The following is a 24,112-nucleotide window of genomic DNA, read 5'->3' as shown; positions in this document are numbered from 1 at the left end:
TCTGTCTAGCAGAGCTGAAATGCTGCCTGTTATAGTATGTGCTTGGCAGGCATGATTGCTTTTGTTTGCCATCACAAATAGCAGCATCCTATTTTATATACCGATGGTCCAGAAAATATTCAGGGATTGACTGAGCAGGATGAATATTAGGAAGCACCATCTGGTTTTGATAGCACCGAGTATATTAACTCATCTGTTAATTTTTGACACATCATTGATTTATTTATTTAGAAAAATTGCATCCTGTTTTGCTGTGTTGATGTTTGCCATTATGAAAAAAATTGGATGGCATTTTTTAAAAAAGACATAGTTCATTGATTTAAGACAAGGTGGTGCTTCCAAAGATGCTTTCATTTTCTAACTTCTATTTTCTATGCCATGAAGTCCTCTCTTAAAAATAAGTTAAATTAATGTTTTAAGGAAATCATCTATTTTGAACTAGTTAGAAATCCTTGGGTAGATATAACATGAATACATGATAGTAGGTCACTAAAAAAAATTTCTGCTTCTGCATTTTTAATGTTAATATATTTCACCCTTCGCTGGGCTAAAATCAAAAGGTTACCACTAATCTTGACTACTGTGATCTCCTTCATAGAAACAGAATTCTCTTGGGGATCTGCTGTGATGGGCAAATTCCATTCAAGGCTTTACTTACAAAGAGGGGCGGTAAAGTAGGGAGACTATTTGATTGCCTACTTCCCATCCCTCTTCTTATTCACTTATCAGATATAGGATGGATTAAACCTCTTAAATTCAGACGAATTTCCCAAAATGAATTTTTTAATTAAAAAAATAATCATGGGTTCAGATTTTGGAATCGGACAAGGCACAATTTGCAGCATGATATTATCTCCCAGTAGGCTGCACAATAAAGCAAAATAAATTAGAGAGAAGTGGGCATTTTAGAGGGCTTTGTGATTGTGATTTATTAACATTTTATGGTGTTTAATTTTAGGGAAGTTAGGGATAAAGTAGCCGTTCTGTAAACTGTTGACTTTCTTTTTCCCTGCCATCACTTGAGTGGAGCATTCTATGACTTAACAAAACAAACAAACAAAAAAAAGTTAAATCATAATACGTGTTCACAGTTTGCTGAATTAAGAATCATAGATCAGTAGCCATTCAATTGTGTTTGTATGAAAACAGAACTTCATTTCTTAGTGATAATGGGCATCACACAGTACTTGGATTTATAATTATATTCTGTCTAGAAGGCTAAACTATTGCTGCATGCAATGTGTATTAAGTGGAAAGATTTGCTGTTTTCCACCGAATGTAATGGTAATATTTTTCATCACACTCTTCCATGTATCAATGTTAAAATAATATTCAAATAATTCAAGGTAATGAAAAGAGAAAAAATTCTACTCTAAGGGTGACAATAGCCATTTTTGTACATACCATTTCTGAAAGCGAATTCAGAATGAAGCATTTAAAAAACTGCAGGCAGAACTACTTTATGATTGTAACTGTTCTCTCATATTCTGAGTGCACTTTAATAGATTATCTTCATAATGTAGTATATTACATAATGATTTTTTCTCAGCATGTTACAAGTTTATCCTTCAATTAAGAAAACAAATCATGCTTGTCCCTAAGTCGGATTTTTTTCCCTTAAAATCTATACTCTAATGTGATTTATCAATATGATTAAAACTACTGAGTGTGTTGTAGGACACTGAACAAATACATTCAAGCAGTTCTTACTAGCCAGTTCTGTTTTAGACTTTCATATTTTGTCCCTTTCATCAAGGTTATGTTAAAGGTGTATAGGGGAAATCAGTTGGGACTATGCTGATTAAAATGCAAACAGTAAATACAACTTCAGGTCTAGAATGGGATTATAGGATTAAAATGAATGAAAACTGCTGTTGTGCTAGAATTGAAAATTCCCAATCAATATCATCCTTTGATTTTACTAATAAAAGAACAGAAACCAGGAAGTAAAAAAATGAGTGTAGCATCTTAAACCTCATACTTGTATAGTTCAGCTGTTGGCTTTCTTATTATTTGGTTTTGGCCATTGTAAATAAATGGCACCCAAATATTTTTGTGAGACTCCGGATAAGAGTACAAATAGTGCCTCACAGAGCATATATCAGATAATTACAAAGTATAAATCAAGCTAACAAATTGTTTAACAAAATATGTTCTGTCCACCTACCTTGACAAATACACCTTCACAGCAACCAGGTTTGGAATTTACAGCCAACCCATGTCTTTCTCTCTCCACTCCTAGCTTTATCTTCCACTAGGAGGGACCTCACATACACATATGTGGAGGTCCCAGTCCACACTTCCAGGATCTGACACCATGGTCTCTGTCTTTGGAATGATGGCTCAGAGAAGATGGCAGCATAGATCCTAAAAGCAGTTTGAGTGGGGAATTCTTGGATCTTGGGGTACTTGGCCATGTGGACAGGATTGGCTGGAGAAGGAGGGTCAGATGGCGGTCCTGCTGCCAAGGTCTGAGGGTAATACTGCTCCTAAGAGTAAGAAAGTACTATTCTAAGAAGAAAATAGTCCTGTGGACTCTCAACCAGCCTAGGGTGGACTTGCTACCCCTACCTCAGTCAAGTAAATCTGAAAATGCTATAAACTAAGATGCTCTTATGTATGTACAGGAGTACCTGCTGTGTGTTCAGTAACTATTTCTCAAGGTGTTGTGCTGGCCTCTGACACTCCAGTGCAGTTTATGATCCTCTACTGAGTAGAAGAGATCTGGTCTCTGTTCTGACTTGCAGTTTTTCAGCGGGATTCAGGATTTGGGAGATGTAAGGGATGCTTCCTATGTGCCAAACACTGTGCTATATGGGCTTTACATATATATTCTTTTTTTTTTTTTTTTTTTGAGATGGAGTCTTCACTGTCGCCAGGTTGGAGTGCAGCGGCACCATCGTGGCTCACTGCAACCTCCGTCTTCTGGGTTCAAGCGATTCTCCTGCCTCAGCCCCCCGAGTAGCTGGGACTACAGGTGCGCGCCACCATGTCCAGCTAATTTTTGTATTCGTAGTAGAGACGGGGTTTCACCGTGTTGGCCAGGATGGTCTCGATCTCCCACCTCGTGATCTGCCCACCTTGGCCTCCCAAAGTGCTGAGATTACAGGTGTGAGCCACTGCACCCGGCTGTTTTACATGTATATTCTTATTAAAAAGTTGGAAAAGAGCACTTGGACCCCTCTCCTCTGACTATCTTAGTTATTTCATGAAAGAATAATAAGAAAAAAGAACACAGTGGAACGTTGAGCACTGCATGGAGTTCTCCTGTAGTGTGGTTTCCTTGGTCTTACATCCTGGGTGTGTTCTAGGGGATTTCTTATTGAAGCTGTTCTAGCTTATTTTTCCCATAGCAGCCCTTGAACATCTCACCATTTTTTATTCTGAAAGTTTTCTTTCCTCCAGAAAAAAACGCAGCTAGTCAACATTTTCAGAGAGAGCTAGTGCTAGTTGCATTTTTATCTTAAACAATAGTTATAGGCATCTACAATCTAGAATATTTTGTTTATTGCCATTATTCTGGGAAAGGGGAGAGGAAATAAGAGACATCCTCATGCTTCTGTGTCAGCTCTGAAAAGTGCCCCTCTCTGTATTTATAATAGCCCATTCTAGGTGGCAATCAGGAAAGAAGCGAATCTACCCTGTGACATTTATATTTAGGGTAAATTTTCAAGACCCTTCGATATCATTAAATTACATTTTCTTTTTACAGTGGGTTGATTGCTTTTGTTTGCTTTTTGCTTTCAATGGTTGACAATATGCTTTAGAATTCATGTACATGGGCTAACAGGCACCCATGCCTCGTGCCATTTTAGGATATTTGGCAATCTACTGGAAGAGGTTCTAAGAAGTGATACTACTGATTTTCAAATGATACACATCAGCCTAAACATTGGCCTTGACGAGAAGTCCAAGTTAGCAAATAAATGAAAAGAAGGAATAGCGAACACTGATGTTAGAAGACACATACAGTTTTGTGCTCATCCTGTGCCCATAGGCCTACTCTTTGTTTTACCTTAGATTTCTAGTGAGCTCTTCAAAAAGACTTATCTTTCTTCCCCAGTTTGCATCTGGGAGCTATGTACTCTCTGCAGGGATTGTATCAGCTGATTAATAGCAAGGGCATGAGGGCACTCCAGAAATAGAAGTAATGATTGCTTTAAGCCCTCCTATCAATGAGGAATTGAGTCTGCAGTGGCTGGCTCGATTCCTTAGAGTAAGGATATTAATGAAACCAAAGGTGTGAGTTCAGACCTGTGCAGCCAGTTAATGCCACAGAGAGGGAAATCTCTATATGGTGCCCAAAGTCACAGTCCAGCCCTTTCCTAGAGCAAGAGACTGGGTGTGACTCAGCAAGCATCCCGCAGTCGCAGAACAACAGGAAGCTGTGCGTTCTATTCACAGTGGATTTACTGTGTCATCTTGGTTTATGACAGACAGTAGAAATACATATTTTTAACATGTTTGAATGTTAAGCTGAAAATTGAGGACTTTATTTATCTTTTGCCATTGGCTGTTGGTCACTGATGTGTCCTTTCATTTGTTTCAGAGAGTCGAATGATCTTGGATGCCTTTGCCCAGCAGTGCAGTCGAGTTCTTAGCCTCTTAAATTGTGGAGGAAAACTCCTGGACTCCAACCATTCTCAGCCCATGATTTCTTGCGTAAAGCAGGAAGGCTTAAGTTACAACGAAAGACAGGAGCACTGTCACATTGGGAAAGGGGTCCACAGTCAGACCTCAGACAATGTAGACATAGAGATGCAGTATATGCAAAGGAAACAACAAACTTCTGCCTTTTTGAGGGTTTTCACTGACTCTCTACAAAATTACCTGCTCTCGGGAAGCTTTCCGACTCCAAACCCCTCGTCAGCCAGTGAATATGGCCACCTGGCCGACGTGGATCCTCTGTCAACCTCTCCTGTGCATACATTAGGTGGCTGGACTTCCCCAGCAACGTCCGAATCCCATGGCCACCCATCTTCATCTACACTGCCAGAAGAGGAGGAGGAGGAGGAGGAAGAGGAAGGCTATTGTCCTCGATGCCAAGAGCTGGAGCAGGAGGTTATTTCACTGCAACAAGAAAATGAAGAGCTCAGAAGGAAATTAGAGAGCATCCCAGGTATCCTGCCATATTCCTTGCAAGACAACTGCAACCCTTCTTTCTTTCACTTGTCTCATCTGTCTGTGTATTTCTGTACTCATGTTATGTGTATGTGTATATGTATGTGTGGGCTTTTTTTGTTTTTTGGCCAGTGATGTAGAAAAGTTGGAAAAAACAGACATGCTCAAGAGCTTCTTAGCCTGTCCAGTGCCAAACAGAAATTTTAGGAGGAGCCACTAGCCTGTTTACTTCCAGCCACCGTGTTCTTGTGTATAGGCCTGGACACCATAGTCCTATTAAAAGGTGTGTCTATCAATATAAAAATAATTTCTTGATGTGCTGCTTTGACATTGAAATAGGTCAAGTGCTATAAGCCTGTTTTCTTAAAAGGTGGTCCTCTTCCTTTAAAATGGGTTTTGAATTTTTAAAAACTTTGATCCTATGCATTTTATTAGTCAATGATAGAAATTAAAGTGAAATACTTTGAGAGGCAGGACTCAAGTAGTACTGAACAAATGAAATGGTCTCTTCTATTTCATTAATTTTCCCTGCCTTTCCTTTTAAGTTTCAACAAGCATAACGTCTTTAGCATATACACTGTCCTAATAGGTCAAAGATAGACCAGTAATTAAGCCGGCCCCAAACCGTTTCTTGGCCCTGACTAAACATGAGGCATTTCCTGCCTGTTAGAGACACTAGATTTTCAGAGTAGTAAAATCATCTTTCTGGCAAGACATTCTCTGGGTTGAAAAGTCTTTTTTTTTTTTTTTAAACTGGTAAGGTACTGATTTTACTTTTTTTTTTTTTTTTGAGACGGAGTCTCTCTCACTCTTGTCACTGAGTCTGGAGTACAGTGGCACTGTGTTGGCTCACTGCAACCTCCGTCTCCTGGATACAAGCAATTCTTGTGCCTCAGCCTCCCGAGTAGCTGGGATTACAGGCACCCACCACCACGCCTGGCAAGTTTGTATATATATATATATTTTTAGTAGAGATAGGGTTTCACCATGTTGGCCAGACTGGTCTCAAACTCCTGACCTCAGGTGATCCACCCATCTCGGCCTCCCAAAGTGCTGGGATTACAGGCATGAGCCACTGCGCCAGCCCTGATTTTACTTTTATCTTTGAATTCATTCCTGTACGTCTGTAGCTTACAGAAGACATTAAGATCATTAACAGGAACAGTCTCTTCAAACCTTTTTAATTGCGCGGTCATTGCTAAAAAGTGTTTAAGCTTGAGGCCGGGTGCAGTGGCTCACGCCTGTAATCCCAGCACTTTGGGAGGCTGAGGGGGGCGGATCACAAGGTCAGGTGATCGAGACCATCCTGGCTAACATGGTGAAACCCCGTCTCTACTAAAAAAATACACAAAAGTAGCCAGGCATGGTGGCAGGTGCCTGTAGTCCCAGCTACTCGGGAGGCTGAGGCAGGAGAATGACGTGAACCCAGGAGGTGGAGGTTCGGTGAGCTGAGATTGTGCCTCTGCACTCCAGCCTGGGTGACAGAGGGAGACTGGGTCTCAAAAAAAAAAATGTTTAAGCTTGTGCCCACAAATCTACACATTTATTGGCTAACTGCATACATGTACTACTATTCTAATATATCGGGGTTCAAAATAAATCATACATAAGAAATTTTAAAATTTTAATGCGATACATATGCATAAATATAAGTTATATCCTTTTTTTTTGTTTAATTGAGACGGAGTCTTGCTCTGCTGCCCAGGCTGGTGTGCAGTGGTGCCATCTTGGCTCACTGCAGCTTCTGCTGCCTGAGTTCAAGCGATTCTCCTGCCTCAGCCTCCTGAGTAGCTAGGAGTACAGGCATGCACCACCACGCCTGGCTAATTTTTTTTTTTAATTGTATTTTTAGTAGAGACAGCGTTTCGCCACATTGGCCAGGCTGGTCTCGAACTCCTGACTTCAGGTGATCCGCCAGCCTTGGCCCCCCAAAGTGCTGGGACTACAGGCATGAGCCACAGCACCCGGCCAATATAAGCTATATTCTTTGCCTAGTACAGTATCTTTGTATCACTCAATTTGGCAGCTGATCTAGAAAGAAGGAAATGTTAAAGAAAGCTACCCACTTGTTTATTAGTAGACAAAGGAAACAAAAAGAAGGTTTATCATTTAAAATAATTCTCCAAATAGAGCTGAGGCTTGGTTCAGAACATTTTGGAATTAGATTAAGTGCAATTGTCCTGTGGAGGGGAGGGAGTAAGAGGTGCAGCAAATCCGTTTTCTCCTTTTGCATTGGAGCCCTGGGGTTAGATGCAGACGAGTAGTGTTTTCCCATGCCAGGCAGGCACCGACTACAAGACAGACACTGGGTAGAACCCAGAAGAATGTAATGGAACCAGATCATTCCTGGTTTCCCCAAGTCCGAGACATGGTTGCAGCTAGCACACTGTGGGATTTTACAAGTCTCACAGCTGTGTAACCAGTGCTTAGTTCACTGTGGGTTTATCTCATAGGGGTATTTCTGTTGTCACCCCCACTGCCCTCTTTAGCTGGGGCAGAAAATCGTGTCGTAGAGATCATCCAGCTACAGAGACTTTCATCAGCCACTCAGAACCATAACCAAAGGAGCCTTCCTAGCTTCTGAAGTGCTTAGTGACACTCCTTGATCTCATCTTGGGAAAGAGTTTCAGAGTGCAAGGACAGGTGACACAAATGTCCCAAGTATTATTGTCTAATTCCTGATCCTAAATATTTGGCAAGCTGTATGTCCTTGATGTGCCCTAAGCAAACTTGGGGTTCAATCTGCCTCTCACTCACCGAACCCATAGCAGGTCAGGTTCCTGTGGTAGGAGTTAACTCAGTGTTGGCCTGCCACTAATCATTGTCTTTTGTACTTCCCAGAAAGTTGGAGATGCTGCCATTTCTTGAGCCTTCTTGACGATCAAACATTGAATTGACACTGGTTGAAATTAGGCTAATCATCAGTTCTATTACTGTAAACATTCAACCCTGTTGACAATCCCCTCCCCGAACTTGAACCAGCAACCATTTCACATGGATAACCATGATTATGTTAAGAAATACATCCAACAATATGGATGAAAAGCCAGTTTATTAATTATGCATTGTAAAAATAGTATACAATGAAGAAAATATTAGCTTATTTGTGATTACTTATTACGTGTTCATGACCTAGGGACACCTTAATATTGGAAAACAGGTTAAAGTGTCACTTGGAGATGAAAACTTGATCAAAGGAAAATATTAGCTTATTTGTGATTACTTACCATGTGTTCATGACCTAGGGACACCTTAATATTGGAAAACAGGTTAAAGTGTCACTTGGAGATGAAAACTTGATCAAAGGGAGAAGCCACTGCCCTCTTACCCTTACCTCTCAATGCCCATTTTTACCTAAACAATAAACTAGCCTGTGAGTGACACCCAAGAATCCACTTTTTACTTGATTAGCTGTGCATTTTGGGTGGAGGGGTATCTGTTATCATTTGAAGAAAAGTGCAGTACATGGTACACTGGTTTTGCATAGAATAAAAATGTTTTGTCATACTGTAATCCTCCTACATAATTTGGGATGGATTTTCCCTAAGCAGTGGTCTCAACAGGACCCCATCGTTCTAGAGGCTAGTACATTTCTGTGGAAGGACCTGGGGCTTTCTTCTAGTAGAATCTACCTGTGTTGTGGGAGTCACTTTTTTACAGCCAAGCAGGATGGATGAATACAAAGGAGAATAATAGCTCAGCAGTTAGCACAGAAAATAAGGTTGAAAAGGAGATGGGTCAGCTACTGCAGGTCCGAGCCCAGGCAGCGTTCCTCGGTCATTTGTCTGCCTTTCCGGAGGAGTGCTGTTGAGGATTTTTTTTCTTTTTTTCTGAAATAAAGCCTTTATACCTGGGAGCAGTTCTTGAAATGAGAGTTAAAAATAAACAAGCCTATCAGTCTACAAGAAAAAATGATTTCACTTGGGCACCTGTCAAGGAAAAAGGTGAAAGACCATACCAAAAAAAAAAGAAGTTGTGGGCAGGCACTATTTCTGGCACTACTCTGAGAGGGGCAGTGTTATGGTATTATTCATAAAATATCCAACACGGTCTTTTGATGATCAGCTACATGCAAGGCAGGGGCTTCTGGAAAATTCTAACTTTTCAGAGTCAGTTGCAGGTGTAGGGAATTCAAATTTTATCCCAATGAAATAGCATTAGCACATTTTCTTTTGTATTAGATCACCACACTAGAAAATTAGAAAGTCTGTTTAGAAGTTAAATTTTTTGAAAAGAGTGAAATTTTATAAGAAAAAAACCACAAAAGCAGAAGACTTTTGGATCAGGAATGTGAAGGTATGAGAGGTTTTTAAAAGAAGGAAAATAGTGCATAGAACTTCTCATTGGAGAGAGTGTCAGCTTAGAGTAGTCACATTTACTTAGGAAGCTTAGTCAACACTAAGGAGAACTCATAAAAGAGGGCAAATATAAAATACCATATTTCATCTAATCTAAGACACCGGTGGATGTAAGCTACACCAATCTTTATGTTCCACTAAGAAGAAATCATAATTGTACATAATAATTATCTTTGAACACAAAGTCCATAGATACTAAATGTGAAAAACTCTGGGTCTTAGAATCATAAAATATAGTAATTTTTGCTAAGAAAAGTCCAAAGTAAAATAATTATAACACATTAAAAATACCTTGAAATTTTCTAAGTGTCAAATATAGGGAGGATCTGTTTATTGTTGATATTTTAAATAAACTTTGTTTTGTAAAGTTTAAGTATACAAAATGAAGTTAGAGAATATATAGTTAAAAGGTTACTGTAGTGAAGCTGTATCTATCATCTCACATAGTTACACATTTTTTTGTTGTTGTTCTTGTGGCAAGAGCTGCTAAAATCTGCTCGATAGCCTTAATCTCAAGTACGGTACAAATTTGTCACGTGTATTCCTCATGTTGTGTTGAATCTCTAGACCTATTCATCCTACATAGTGCTACTTCATAACCTCTGAGCTATATCCCTCCATTTCCACTCCCACTCCCCACCCCTTGTAGCTACTATTTTGTTCTCTAGCTCTGTATATTTGAATTTTTCTTTATTTTAGGTTACACATGTAGGTGAGACCTTACAATATTTTTCTTTCTGTGTCTGGCTTAACATAATGCCTTCTGGACTCACCCAAGTTGCGACAGTGGCAAAATCTTGTTCTTTTTTAGGTCAGGATAATACTCTATCCAATAATATACCACAGTTTCTTTATCCACTTGTCTGTTGACAGACAAGGTCGTTTCCATGTCTTGGCTATTGGGAATAATGCTGCAATGAACGTGGAAGTGCAGACATCTTTACAAGATGTTGATTTCATTTCCTTTGGGTATATGTCCAGGAGAAGGTTTGCTGGGTCATATTTTTAACTTTCTAGGAAAATTCCAGTACTGTTTTCCATAATGTCTGTACCATTCTACGTTCCCACCAATGGTGTACAAGGGTTTCCTTTTTCCCGTACACTCACCAACACTTGTTATTTTTTGATCTTTTGCTAACAGCCATCCTAACTGGTGTCAAGTGGTGTCTTATAGTGGTTTTGATTTGCATTTCCCTGATGATTAATGATGTTGAGTACATTTTTATATACGTGTTGGTATTCTTTGGAGAAGTATCTTTTCAGGTCTTTTGCGCATTTTGTAATTGGGTTATTTGTTTTTCCACTGTGGAGGAGTATGAGTTCTTAGATATTAACCCCATGGTTTGCAAAATTTTTTTTTCAGACCATAGATTGCTGTTTCATTTTGTTGATTGCTATGCAGAGACTTTTTAGTGTGATGCAGTTCCATGTTTAAAATTTTTGCTTTTGTGGCCTGAAAATTTTGTGGTGGTTCTTGTAGTACGAGCTGCTAAAATCGACTCAATATCCTTAATCTAAAGAACAGTACAAATTTGTTACATTGAGTTATTTGTTTTTGCTTTTGTGGCGTGAGCTTTTATGATACCTAAAAAATTATTTCCAAGGCCAGTGTCCAGGAGCATTCCCCTGTATTCTTTGTCTTCCAGGACTTTTATAGTTTCTGGTCTTGTATTTGGGTCTTTTATCCATTCTGAGTTTATTTTTGTGTATGCTGTAAGGCAAGGGTCTAATTTCATTCTTTTGCATGTAGAAATCCAGTTTATCCACACCCTTAGTTGAAGAGTATTGTTAATATTTTTGTAGGACCCTCTACTTTCTAAAAAGTGCATTTTTTTATTATCTCATTTTATCCTCATAACTCCATGGGGCCACAGCAAATATTAATATCATTCCTATTTTATAGATAAGGAGGTTGAGACCTGGACAGTGAGGTCAGTTGGAAACTTAGGATTATAATCCAAGCCTCTGACTCCAGATCTAGTTTGTTACCCCTCGCCACCCTCAAAACAGCTGATTCTCATTATTCACCATCGTTATGTTCTATAAAGTCACTGTGAGTACCACATAGAGAATATTAAAGCATTCCTCCTAGGGGAAATACAGAGCTAGGTTCCTAAGAGCCTCTGCTCACAACAGTTTCATCAGCTGATCAATATATAACTTGTTTTATGTGCATGTTTATTTAAAGAGATCTTATTTAATAATTAACGCTGGTTGAGTAACAGCACTACAACTCATGCCCGAATGAGGCGTATCTAACATGCTTGTTTTCTCTATAAGGCACATCACAGTCTTCTTGTGCTTAGGAACAGTAGACAGCACTTCAGTGCTACAGCTGGGGCCATTTGAAACAGTGAGATCACCAACAAAAGTCACAAAAATACAAAAACTGTAGCACTAAATAATAGACCATGGTGAGGACACTTGTTTACAGTTACGAGAGCTGAAACAAGAATGCAAAGCATCCCGTTGTTAAGCTTCAGCTGGGAATGTATGCATGTCAGGATTTCAGTGCTCTGCATATGTCTGTGAATGACTGCAAAAGCACCACAAGTTCTGATTTGGGGGTTACAAATACATTTTGGTAAGTAAAGCAAATTTGCAAATACCGAATCCATGAATGATGAGGACCCACTGTACCAACTCCAGAGGCTACAAACTAGAGAACTAACCTTGGATTCTGCAGTTCTGATCATGTTAGTCCACTGTTGACATTTTCTAATTAAGAAGGTTTTAAAATGATCAATCATGTCAGTTTTTGGATAACAGGAATTTTGCAAGAACAAAACGCCCTTAGAGTAGATGCAGTGTAGACGTGTGCTAGTATGCTCCAGTGCCCTCACCAACCTCCAAACTTGAAAATACCTACAAGGGCCTGTGGGAGGGAAAATGCTTAGGTCGGTTTCTGATCCTGAGAAGCTCACGGATCATATGTAAAGTGGGGGCTCTGAGGTGGATGAAAAGACCTTAATACATTCTGAGTATTACAGCGAATGATAGGGACAGAGGAATAAAGAACTGAGTTCTTTCACTGAGAATTTGGTGAACATCATCATGGCTCTTGGTTACAACTATCAGTGACACTGAGGGAGACAGAGCAACAGAAGGTAAAGAGAATGGATTCGGAGTCAAAGCCATGTTTGAATCTCTTCTCCTGCTACTTGGTATCTGTGATTGTTTTGGCAAATCGCTTTAATCATGCCAAATCTGTTTCCCTTTCTCTAAAGTGAGGTTAATAATACTCTAGGAATGTTTTTTTGTATGTTTGTTTGGTTGGTTTTTTTAGACGGAGTCTTGCTCTGTCGCCCAGGCTGGAGTGCAGTGGCACAATCTCGGCTCACTGCAAGCTCTGCCTCCCGGGTTCACGCCATTCTCCTGCCTCAGCCTCCCAAGTAGCTGGGGGTACAGGCGCCCCTCACCATGCCCAGCTAATTTTTTGTATTTTTTTTTAGTAGAGACGGGGTTTCACTGTGTTAGCCAGGATGGTCTCGATCTCCTGACCTCATGATCTGCCTGCCTCGGCCTCCCAAAGTCATGGGATTACAGGTGTGAGCCACCGTGCCCAGCCATAATACTGTAGGAATGTTGAAAGTACCAAATACAATAAGGCATGGTTGGGATACCTACTGATCTTCCAGTAAGCACTCAATAAGTGGAAACTTTAAGAAAAAGAGGAAATTATTCTGTGCCTAGTGCTCCAGAAATCATAAGTTGTTTTCCTTATGATAAGTGGTATTCTTATCTTACAAAGGTGTCACCATTCAATTAGTTGGCCAGGTGGGGGACCTCAGATCCATCCAGAGCTCATCTCTCCTTCCGACTCCCAGTCAGCCTCTGTTCTTCTGGGTGCCACCTCTTACACACCCATCAGTGGGACCTCTGCTTTCTCTCCACTGGTGTCAGCCAGGCTCATCTCATAACTGGAGCTGCTGCAAGCGTCACTAAGCTTCCCTCCCAGACTCCAGTCCCTCCCATACCAGACTCTGGTCTCTCCCCCAAACAGCCCCAGGTCACCCATTGCCAAAGAGCCTCTAAGGGCTTCAAATAGTCTATGGAGTAAATTCTAGCATCCTCAGTGTGACACACAAGGTTCTTCAATTCCTGGATCTTTTCCTGTCTGTCTGTGGAGACTGAGCCCTCAGTGCCCACCAGACACCAAGTGTTCCAACCCCGTTGGACAGTTTGTGAATCCCTGAACAGTCAAACACTTCCATACTTCTGGCCTTCCTTTACTCCAGCTATTCCTTTCAACCTAAGAACATACTCCTTTTCTCTCCACTTGAGAAACTCCTATTCATCCTTTAGTACCCAGCTCAGGTGACACTGTAACAAATGCTTCCCACAGTTCGCAAGCAAGCACTTTTCATAGCACGTCATGCAGATTCTGTTATCGTTACCGTGGGAAATTGTTACTCTATATGCGTCTGTGTCTCCTGATGTCCTGATATGAAGAGAGGCCATGGAGGTCTTTGAGGACAGAGACGCAAAGTCATCTTTGTGTCCCCTCTTTCCTAGCCCACTGTTAGGCATGTTGTAATATCTGCATGTCAATTGAATTGAATTAATGGAATGAGGATATTGACATGAACAAAAATATAACAATGCATCTGTAGGCTGACTAATACTTAAAGCTCATTGTTTATTTGTAGATATTTACAATTCAGGAGCTTATACTTTACAGAGATGATGTGAATAGGGCACGTAAAGATGATTAAACACACAGATGGCCATGGTTGTCAGAGGACAGTAAATAATTCAGTTGCCCTATGAAAGTGTATGTGGAGTATTTTGAGATGTTTTAAGTCCTTGAAAACAACTACATAGCAAGATAGATTAAGTAGTGCTTGAAGGGTGAAGAGAGAAACTCTCATCAAGATTTTAATGCAATGAAAATTACGAACTAGAGACCCAAGCACCCTTAAGATGGGCAAAACCAGAATCTGAGCAGTTTCCCCCAAGGAAAACTATTTACAAAGACCATTTCAGTAGTCTTATTTACCAGCTGCTCATACAAGACAGCACAGTCAACAGAGTCAATTAAGTGGCCTCAATGAAAAATTCACTAGACTCCCAATCTTAAAATGACAGTAGCTTACAATAGGCAATATTTATTGGATGCCCGTTGCTTTACATGTATTATTTTAAGTAATCCTCACAATAACTGTATACAGTAGGTCATTTTCCCAGTTTGTTTGTTTGTTTGTTTTTTGAGACGAAGTCTCGCTCTGTTGCCCAGGCTGGAGTGCAGTGGCACTATCTCGGCTCACTGTAAGCTCCGCCTCCCGGGTCATGCCATTCTCCTGCCTCAGCCTCCCAAGTAGCTGGGACTACAGGCGCCCGCCACCACACCCAGCTAATTTTTTGTATTTTTAGTAGAGACGGGGTTTCACCATGTTAGCCCAGGATGGTCTCTATCTCCTGACCTCGTGATCTACCCGCCTCAGCATCCCAAAGTGCTGGGATTACGGGCATGAGCCACGGCGCCTGGCCCATTTTCCCAGTTGTACAGGTGAGATCATAGAGGCTGGGAGAGGTTAAGTAACCTGCCCAGGATCACATGGTTAATAAGTGTCAGAGTCAGTACACTGAAAAATAATAGTATCCAAGAGTTACTTTAGGACTAATATCCAAGGCTTTTTTGTCAGTTAATTGGTGTCTACTAGTGTTACCATAGAATGTCTTAAAGACCCTATGTGTGTGGCTTTAAATAACATCCCTGGGGGTTTCGTTTTCTTGAGCAGGACATCCATCTAGATATCCTGCATACCCAGTGGAACATTTGTAACCCATCCCTCTCCATGTTTACTTTGCTTAGACAATATTGTCTATTGCTGCTTAGACAGTACAGCTGCCAAGGTGGCACAGTCAACAGAATCATGTAAGTGGCCTCTGTGGATAATTCATAGACAGCCAATCTTAAAATGACAATAGTTTACACTAGGCAGTATTATTGGGTGCCTTTGGCTTTACATGTATTATTTACACAAAAGACCTTTCTTCCTCTTAAGTATTTTACTGTTTCCAGGATTATACAAGATGCATTTTGAAATTTTGTTACATAGAGGAGAAAAAAATTATAAATATCAATATCAGGATAGGTAGTAGGTACGTTTTAGCTGCCTTTATAGCCATTCTTCCTTGTAATAGAAGTTTCATTTTTGGTTCCTCATGTATTTTCTCATTACACCTACTAGATTCATCAGACTTTGTTCTGTAGAATGGACAAATCAATGAGTAAAACATGCCCAATGGGTCTGAAGTAGTAGTTTCACCGTGAGAGTGACTTGTTTAAAATTCCTAATTTAGGCTGGGTGCGGTGGCTCATACCTGTAATCCTAGCACTTTGGGAGGCTGAGGCGGGTGGATCACTCAGGTAAGGAGTTCCAGACCCCCCTGGTCAACATGGTAAAACTCCCTCTCTACTAAAATAGAAAAAATTAGTGGGGCATGGTGGCGGATGCCTGTAATCCCAGCTACTTGGGAAGCTGAGGCAAGAGAATCTCTTGAACCTGGGAGGCGGAGGTTGCAGTGAGCCGAGGTCACACCATTGCACTCCAGCTTTGGCAACAGCACTGAAACTCCATCTCAATAAATAAATAAATAATAAAATAAAAAATTTCTAATTTGCACGAGGAGGCAGTTGGCTGTGAAGGCCTCTGGGGGCATCAGCAGCTCCTCAACGATCCCCTGACCTCTTGCTGCTGAAAGCCAAGACTCACTCTCTTCCCTTGGGGGCCAAGGGAGTGGTGTGGTGGCCTGGACTCCACACAGCTACACCTGCAGTACTGGCTGCTTACCCCACCTGTGAAGGCCAGTCCTCACTCGGAAACTCCACAGTCCCCCACAGAACCTTAGGTTAACAGAACCGAGGGACATGAGGACAGGAGGTTTTCCACAATTTTCTTTTCAGTGCCCATGCACCTCCAGGCAGGCAGTGTGGTGTAGCTGTGGGTCAGGATCATAAATTTCACTCCCACTTTTCTAGACGCACCTATCTCCGTTTTCCAGATTGACTTTTTTTTTTCACGGAAAATATTTCACTTGATTCCACAGCTTCCCTGTGTAAATCTAGGCATCTGTCCAGAGAGCCCCCAGTCAAGAGTGATTTTCCAAATCCTTTGCAGCAGGCCTTGGCTGGGGGTGCTTCAAGGTCCCTGCCTTGTAGGACCAGGAGTGGGAGGATGGGAGGACATTTCGTGAAGGGAGGCACTCAGAACACCTGGGGCAGTTTTGGTTTTTTTTTTTTTTTTTAACAATTGACCAAATATGAGCCTTGTCTTCAGTCTTACTGGTCCTTAGCCTGTGCCCAGGTATCAGTGTACAGGACCCATTTGCCTTAAATAGAGCCACCTGTGGCCAGTAAATACGCATAACACTGCATTTCCTTCCAACCTGTGTGCATCCACCGGCTTGGGTCATAGCTTAGCACTGCTGCCTAAATGTTGTGCATGGAAAGAAAGAAAGAGCCAGCCTGTAAGCCCTTCCAGGACTGTCCCCTCCACACTGAAGTAATAGCAAGGAAGGGGAGACGACGGTGATGTAGACATTTTTCAAACAACTTTTAAATTAGTATAAAACTATTATACCCACTGTAAACACTTTTTACAATTGAGTTTTTAAAAGGTCTTAACTACCCTAATCCCACAATTAAAATGTAATCATTGTTAACTATTATCGTTAACACTTTGGCTTATATTCTTTCCTATCTCTTTTCTATGCATATAATTATATTTAACATGGTCAAGGTCATGGTGAACAGTTTTATATGCTGCCTTGTAAACATTTTGGGACTTAATGTAAATTTATTTTATTTTATATATTTTAAGTTCCGGGATACATGTGCAGGATGTGCAGGTTTGTTACATAGGTAAACATGTGCCATTGTGGTTTGCTGCACCTGTCAACCCATCACCTACGCAATAAGCTCAGCCTGCATTAGCTGTTTTCCCTGATGCTCTCACCCACTGCCCCCCCCAAATAGGCCCCAGTGTGTATTGTTTCCCTCCATGTGTCCACGTATTCTCATTGTTTAGCTCACACTTATGAGTGAGAACATGCAGTGTTTGGTTTTCTGTTCCTGCATTAGTTTGCTGAGGATAATGGCTTCCAGCTCCATCCATGTCCCTGCAAAGGCCATGATCTCGTTTCCTTTTTGTGGCTGCATAGTATTCTATGGTGTTTGTGCACCACATTTTCTTTATCCAGTCTATCATTGATGGGCATTTGGGTTGATTCCATGTCTTTGCTATTGTGAATAGTGCTGCAGTGAACATACACGTGCATGTATCTTTGTAATAGAATGATTTATATTCCTTTGCATATATACCCAGTAATGGGATTGCTGGGTCAAATGGTATTTCTCGTTCTAGGTCTTTGAGGAGTTGCCAGATTGTCTTCCATAATGGTTGAACTAATTTGCATTCCCACCAACAGTGTAAAAACGTTTCTGTTTCTCCACAGCCTCGCCAGCATCTGTTGTTTCTTGACTTTTTAATAATTGCCATTCTGATTATCATGAGATGGTATCTCATTGTGGTATTTTTTTTTTTTTTTTTTTGAGACGGAGTCTTGCTCTGTCGCCCAGACTGGAGTGCAGTGGCGTGATCTCGGCTCACTGCAAGCTCCGCCTCCCAGGTTCATGCCATTTTCTTGCCTCAGCCTCCCGAGTAGCTGGGACCATAGGTGTCCGCCACCACACCTGGCTAATTTTTTGTATTTTTAGTAGAGATGGGGTTTCACCGTGTTAGCTGGGATGGTCTCGATCTCCTGACCTTGTGATCCACCCGCCTCGGCCTCCCAAAGTGCTGGGATTACAGGCGTGAACCACTGCGCCCGGCCTCATCGTGGTTTTGATTTGCATTTCTCTAATGATCAGTGTTGTTGAACTTTTTTTCATATGTTTGTTGGCCACATAAATGTCTTCTTTTGAGAAGTGTCTGTTCATGTCCTTTGCCCACTTTTTAATGGGGTTGTTTGTTTTTCTCTTATGAATTTGTTTAAGTTCCTTGTAGATTCTGGATATTAGACCTTTGTCAGATGGATAGATTGCAGAAATTTTCTCCCATTCTGTAGATTGTCTGTTGACTCTGATAATAGTTTCTTTTGCTGTGCAGAAGCTTTTACTTGGATCCTATTTGTCAATTTTTGCTTTTGTGGCAATTGCTTTTGACATTTTCATCATGAAATCTTTGCTTGTGCCTATGTCCTGAATGGTATTGCCTAGATTTTCTTCTAGGATTTTCATAGTTTTGGGTTTTACATTTAAGTCTTTCATCCATCCTGAGTTAATTTAAGTCTTTAATCCACCTTGAGTTACTTTTTGTATAAGGTATAAGGAAGGGGTATAGTTTCAATTTTCTGCATATGGCTAGCCAGTTCTCCCAGGATTCCCTATTCTTTCCCCATTGCTTGTTCTTGTCAGGCTTTTTTAAGATCAGATGGTTGTAGATGTGCACTCTTATTTGAGTTCTCTGTTCTGTTCCATTGGTCTGTGTGTCTGTTTTTGTACCAGTAGCATGCTGTTTTGCCTACTGTAGCCTCCAGTTGTGTTCTTTTTGCTTAGATTGTCATGGCTATATGGGCTTTTTTTTTTTGTTCCATAAGAATTTGAAAGTAGTTTTTTCTAATTCTGTGAAGAATGTCAATGGTAGGTTAATGGGAATAGTATTGAATCTGTAAATTACTTTGGGCAGTATGGCCATTCTCATGATATTGATTCTTCCTATCCATGAGCATGGAATAGTTTTTCCATTTGTTTGTGTCCTCTCTGATTTTCTTAAGCAGTGGTTTGTAGTTCTCCTTGAAGAGGTCCTTCACTTCCCTTGTTAGTTGTTTTCCTCGGTATTTTATTCTCTTTGTGGCAGTTGTGAATGGGAGTTCACTCATGATTTGGCTGTCTATTATTGGTGTATAGGAATGCTTGTTTGATTTTTGCACATTGATTTTGTGTCCTGAGACTTTGCTGAAGTTTCTTATCAGCTTAAGAAGCTTTTGGGCTGAGACAATGGGATTTTCTAAATACAGGATCATGTTATCTGCAGAGACAGTTTGGCTTCCTCTCTTCCTATTTGAATAAGCTTTTTTTTTTCTTTTTTTTGGGAGATGGAGTCTCATTCTGTCGCCCAAGCTGGAGTGCGGTGGTACAATCTCGGCTCACTGCAAGCTCCGCCTCCCGAGTTCACGCCGTTTTCCTGTCTCAGCCTCCCGAGTAGCTGGGACTACAGGCGCCCACCACCACGCCCGGCTGATTTTTTTTTTTTTTTTGTATTTTTAGTAGAGACAGGGTTTCATCCCAAAGTGCTGGGATTACGGGCATGAGCCACCACACCCGGCCTTGAATACCCATTATTTCTTTCTCTTGCTTGATCGCCCTGGCCAGAACTTTCTTTTTTTTCTTTTCTTTTTTTTTTGAGACGGAGTCTTGCTCTGTCGCCCAGGCTGGAGTGCAGTGGTGCGATCTTGGCTCACTGCAAGCTCCGCCTCCCGGGTTCACGCCATTCTTCTGCCTCAGCCTCCTGAGTAGCTGGGACTACAGGCGCCTGCCACCACACCTGGCTAATTTTTTGTGTTTTTAAATAGAAATGGGGTTTCACTGTGTTAGCCAGGATGGTCTTGATCTCCTGACCTCGTGATCGGCCTGCCTTGGGCTCCCAGAGTGCTGGGATAACAGGCGTGAGCCACTGTGCCTGGCCCAGAACTTTCAATACTGTGTTGAATAGGAGTGGTGAGAGAGGACATCCTTGTTTCGTGCCAGTTTTCAAGGGGAACGCTTCCAGCTTTTGCACATTCAGTATGATATTGGCTGTGGATTTGTCGTGAATGACTCTTAATTATAAAAATTTTTTCATATGCATCTTTTTGTTTGTTTGTTTTAGAGAGCGAGTGTTGCTTTGTTGCCCAGGCTTGAGTGCAGTGGCACAGTCATGGCTTGTTGCAGCCCTGAAATGCTGGACTCAAGTGATCCTCCCAGCTTATTCTGGGTAGCTGGGATTACAGGCACAGGTCACCGCACCCAGCTAATGGTTTGATTTTTTTGTAAAGATATGTTCTTGCTATGTTTCCGAGGCTAGTCTCAATCTCCTGGGCTCAGGCGATCCTCCCACCTTTGCCTCTCAAATTTTGGGATTAGAGGCATGAGCCACCATGCCTGGCAACATCTTAATGACTCTAAAATATGGGTGAGGGATCAAAAAAAAGTTCATTCAAATCCTGGTCAATGAGTCTTTACAATTTCTCTAAAACTTCCAAGCAAAATCCAAGGTAGTACCTTGCACATGTCACTTGACAAAGCAGTGACATATGTACCCTTGCATTTTATTCTAACCATAAACTGTGAAGAACAGAATGCTGCTTTGGAGCCTCATACTCAGCACTGTGTAGAAGGGATCCATACGTAGAAAGTAAATGAAGTCCCCAAGGTCACACAATCAGTGAAAAACCCGGAACTAAAATGCAGACCTGTTTCCTGTCTCCATTTGTTTCTCGAGACTTAGGGTTTTTTCCAGCAATTAATGCTCAGTGTCAGGAGACACATTCTTCCTCACTGTGGCATCAGTAAAAAGGGTTGGACTTTTAAGAAGCTGGTGAAATTAGGGCCATTTGACAGGTTTATTGAACTTTGGTTTAATAACAGGCCTACTTCTGATACACGTGACTTATTTTGGTTGACCTCTTATTGTTCAGCAAGTGCTTCGTCAATTTGGAGAATATGTCCATATAACTGTTCACAAGTGGCCACAGCCCAGGTCTGTAAGGATGATGACTGTTTAAGAAAATACTTCTTTGGCAAGAAGAAAAATTTTCTAACCTTCTCCTACTTCCTGTTATTCAAATTCTTCAAAAGGATGTTGAAGTAGTTTTTGATCTATTATGTTACATTGTGATGTCACCTAAAAAATCCAAAGCTATTATATTAGCATTGCGTAAAATGATAATTCCTGTTTGCTATCTTAAAAAAATGAGTGAGAAAAACGAAATTTAGAAAGCTTGGTGGTGATACTTTAAAATTAGGGCTTAGGTTAAATATTTATTATTTTCTTGAACGTGACAAGAACATCTTAAGAAAACACACAGCTAAGAAATACAGTGGAAACAATTCATATAAATTAGGTTATTAACTAAGCTACCAAGACCTTTATCTTTTGTTTTTTTTTGTTTTTGTTTTGTTTTGTTTTGTTTTTCCTTTTTCTGGAGAACAGGGTCTCGCTATATTGCCCAGGCAGGTCTCGAACTCCTGGGCTTAAGCTATCCTCCCGCCTTTTGCCTCCCTGAGCTGGGATTACAGGTGTGAGCCACCGCGCCCGGCCTAAGCTACCAAGACCTTTAAAGGCAATTAGTTACTACTCCTGAAAGGACTGTAATGTAAATCTTCAGATGTAGGCATTATTTATGTAGTGGTACGAAAAAATGTCATGCTCTATGTTAGGTTAGTATCTATTCACTTTTTTTGTGATTATTCAATGAGTCTATAAGACTAAGCCTCAAAAAATAGTGTAATAGTTAGTGAAATGTATAACCAAAGGGATCAAATCAATTGAGCTGCTTTTTGGGACACTTAGGGAAGAACTGTGTGGCCAAGTGTGTATGCATTGAGAAGCAAGTCTAATTGTATGGAATTCTGCTTACTGAAGAACTAGGAATGAATCCATCATTAGAAACACTTATATTATTGATTAATAATTAGCAAAACCTTACTTTTCAGTACCTTAATTTTTAAAAGCATCATTGGGTGCTACTGCTGCAACCTGAGTCAAATAAGTCAAGACATGTCTCTTCTGTGAGTTCTTTGTGATCATGATTGTTGACCCAAATTCATCTTGGAGTAAGTTTGACTTGAAAGTTCTCAGTGAATTGTGCTGAGCCTAAAAATTCTTTCCAAACTATAGCATCTGTTCTGTATTTACAAACTGAAATAACTACGGATGTCAAATGAAAGAAGATTCTATTTCCTTTAGAAAATATTTTTTTTTTTGGAAGTTTGCATCAAAAATCTTTTTAGAGGCCGGGTGCGGTGGCTTGCGCCTGTGAACCCAGCACTTTGGGAGGCCAAAGCAGGAGGATCACTTGAGGCCAGGAGCTCAAGACCATCCTGGGCAACATAGCAAGACCCTATCTCTGCAAAAAAATTAACATAATTAGCTGGGTGCAGTGGTGCGCACCTGTAGTCCCAGCTACTGGGGAGGCTGAAGTGAGAGAATCACTTGATCCCAGGAGTTCAAGGTTGCAGTGAGCTGAGATCACCATACTACACTCCAGTATGGGTGCCAGTAAGACCTCTGTTTAAAAAAAAAAAAACTTTAAAAAATTTATTTATTTTCATGTTACGGGATAGCCAATGTGTAATTGTTGCCATTTCTTCCACCCAGTGCCCTGCCAGACCGTTTTAGATTACTTGAAGACGGTTCTGCAGCACCACAACCAACTCCTGATACCACAGCCAGCTGACCAGCCGACAGAGGTAGGTCTCTGGTAAAAAGGTGAATGTTCCATTTGGAATTCTCTTAAGATTAAGTATCTTGATTAACTTATCAATGTATACCAGAACAGACTGGCTAGCAAAATAGTTTTTGACTGAGGTTTATGGGTCTGTTGTCTGTAAGTATGTAATTTGTGGAGAAAGATCACGCATGTATTTAACTACAGAGATTCAGCTGCATGTACTGAGTGGGGAAAGACAGAGCTAATGACAATTTAAATAGCATGGGCAATTTTTCCACCATTCTGTTTGCACAGAGATGCCTGAAATGAGAGACACCAACTTGTCATTCCCTCAGACAGAGCCTGTGTTCCACATGCCCCTCACTCTGGGCACCTCACACACTGGGCATGATTCTCCGGTGTGCAGATAGGCATTTTCCAGATGTCAGGGCCCCTGGACATGGGTTATTTTTTTCACCTGGACTTAAATGGAAGAAACCACAGTCTCTCCCAATCTGTAGAAGAAATGGTGTGTTTTAATAGTAATAAAGATGGTACATACTTATAAGATGTTCAAGACTCAGTTTTGAATATATGACTTTCATACGAGACTTGAGAACCATGGACAATCCCCATGAGAATCCCCTGGGGAAGCTGTCAGGTTTCCCCCAGCCTAAAAGTAAGCCTTCCTTGGATTCTCCTTCTCTTCTGCTGTCATTGCCCTCCTTTCTACTTCCATCTCCTTCCAGGCTCCCAAAGTATCCTGGGTCAGCACCTTCATTCTACACTACAGCACATCTTGCTTCTTGAAAGTTGGGCCCGGGTCTCATCTCTAGTGTCATAGAAGACACTCAATTCATGATTGCTGAATGGTGACCTTATTTTTTTCTAATGATTAAACATTTGAAAAGCTGGTCTATATTCGTTATCTTCTCTCTTTTAATTTCCATTTGCTCTTCCACCCTGTAATCTGGCTTCACTTCCACCGCTACCAGAGTTTTCTGCAAGAGGCCCCTGGTGACTCTCCAGTTGTCTTGTCCAGTGACCCTTTTTCCACTCTGGTCACCCCAGGCCCTCACCTGTCCTCCTCCGTGCTCTCTCTTGTCCTTAGCCTTAGTGTCAGTACTTTCTCCTGGTTCCTTGCCCCTCTTCCTATGACGCCTTCATGAGTTTTTCCATCTACTGTTCTCCAGAGTTCATGCTTTGTCTTTTTCTCT

The 24,112-nt window shown here is 41.0% G+C and overlaps 1 protein-coding gene across 3 annotated transcripts in view; it reads left to right on the top strand.

The window, feature by feature from the left end:
* The window catches only part of BEND4 (BEN domain containing 4), a 41,698-nt gene that overhangs the window by 4,097 nt on the left and 13,489 nt on the right, over positions 1-24,112 (top strand). For all 3 annotated transcript variants that reach the window (XM_001150318.6, XM_001150241.6, XM_009447592.4), the window contains 2 exons: positions 4,550-5,119; positions 22,844-22,935. In XM_001150318.6, the coding sequence (XP_001150318.2) occupies positions 4,550-5,119; positions 22,844-22,935 (662 nt within the window). The remainder of the gene's footprint in view (positions 1-4,549; positions 5,120-22,843; positions 22,936-24,112) is intronic.

This window comes from Pan troglodytes, chromosome 3 (assembly GCF_028858775.2).
Source record: "Pan troglodytes isolate AG18354 chromosome 3, NHGRI_mPanTro3-v2.0_pri, whole genome shotgun sequence".
Lineage (NCBI taxonomy): Eukaryota > Metazoa > Chordata > Mammalia > Primates > Hominidae > Pan > Pan troglodytes.
This window is presented reverse-complemented; position numbering and strand designations above follow the sequence as displayed.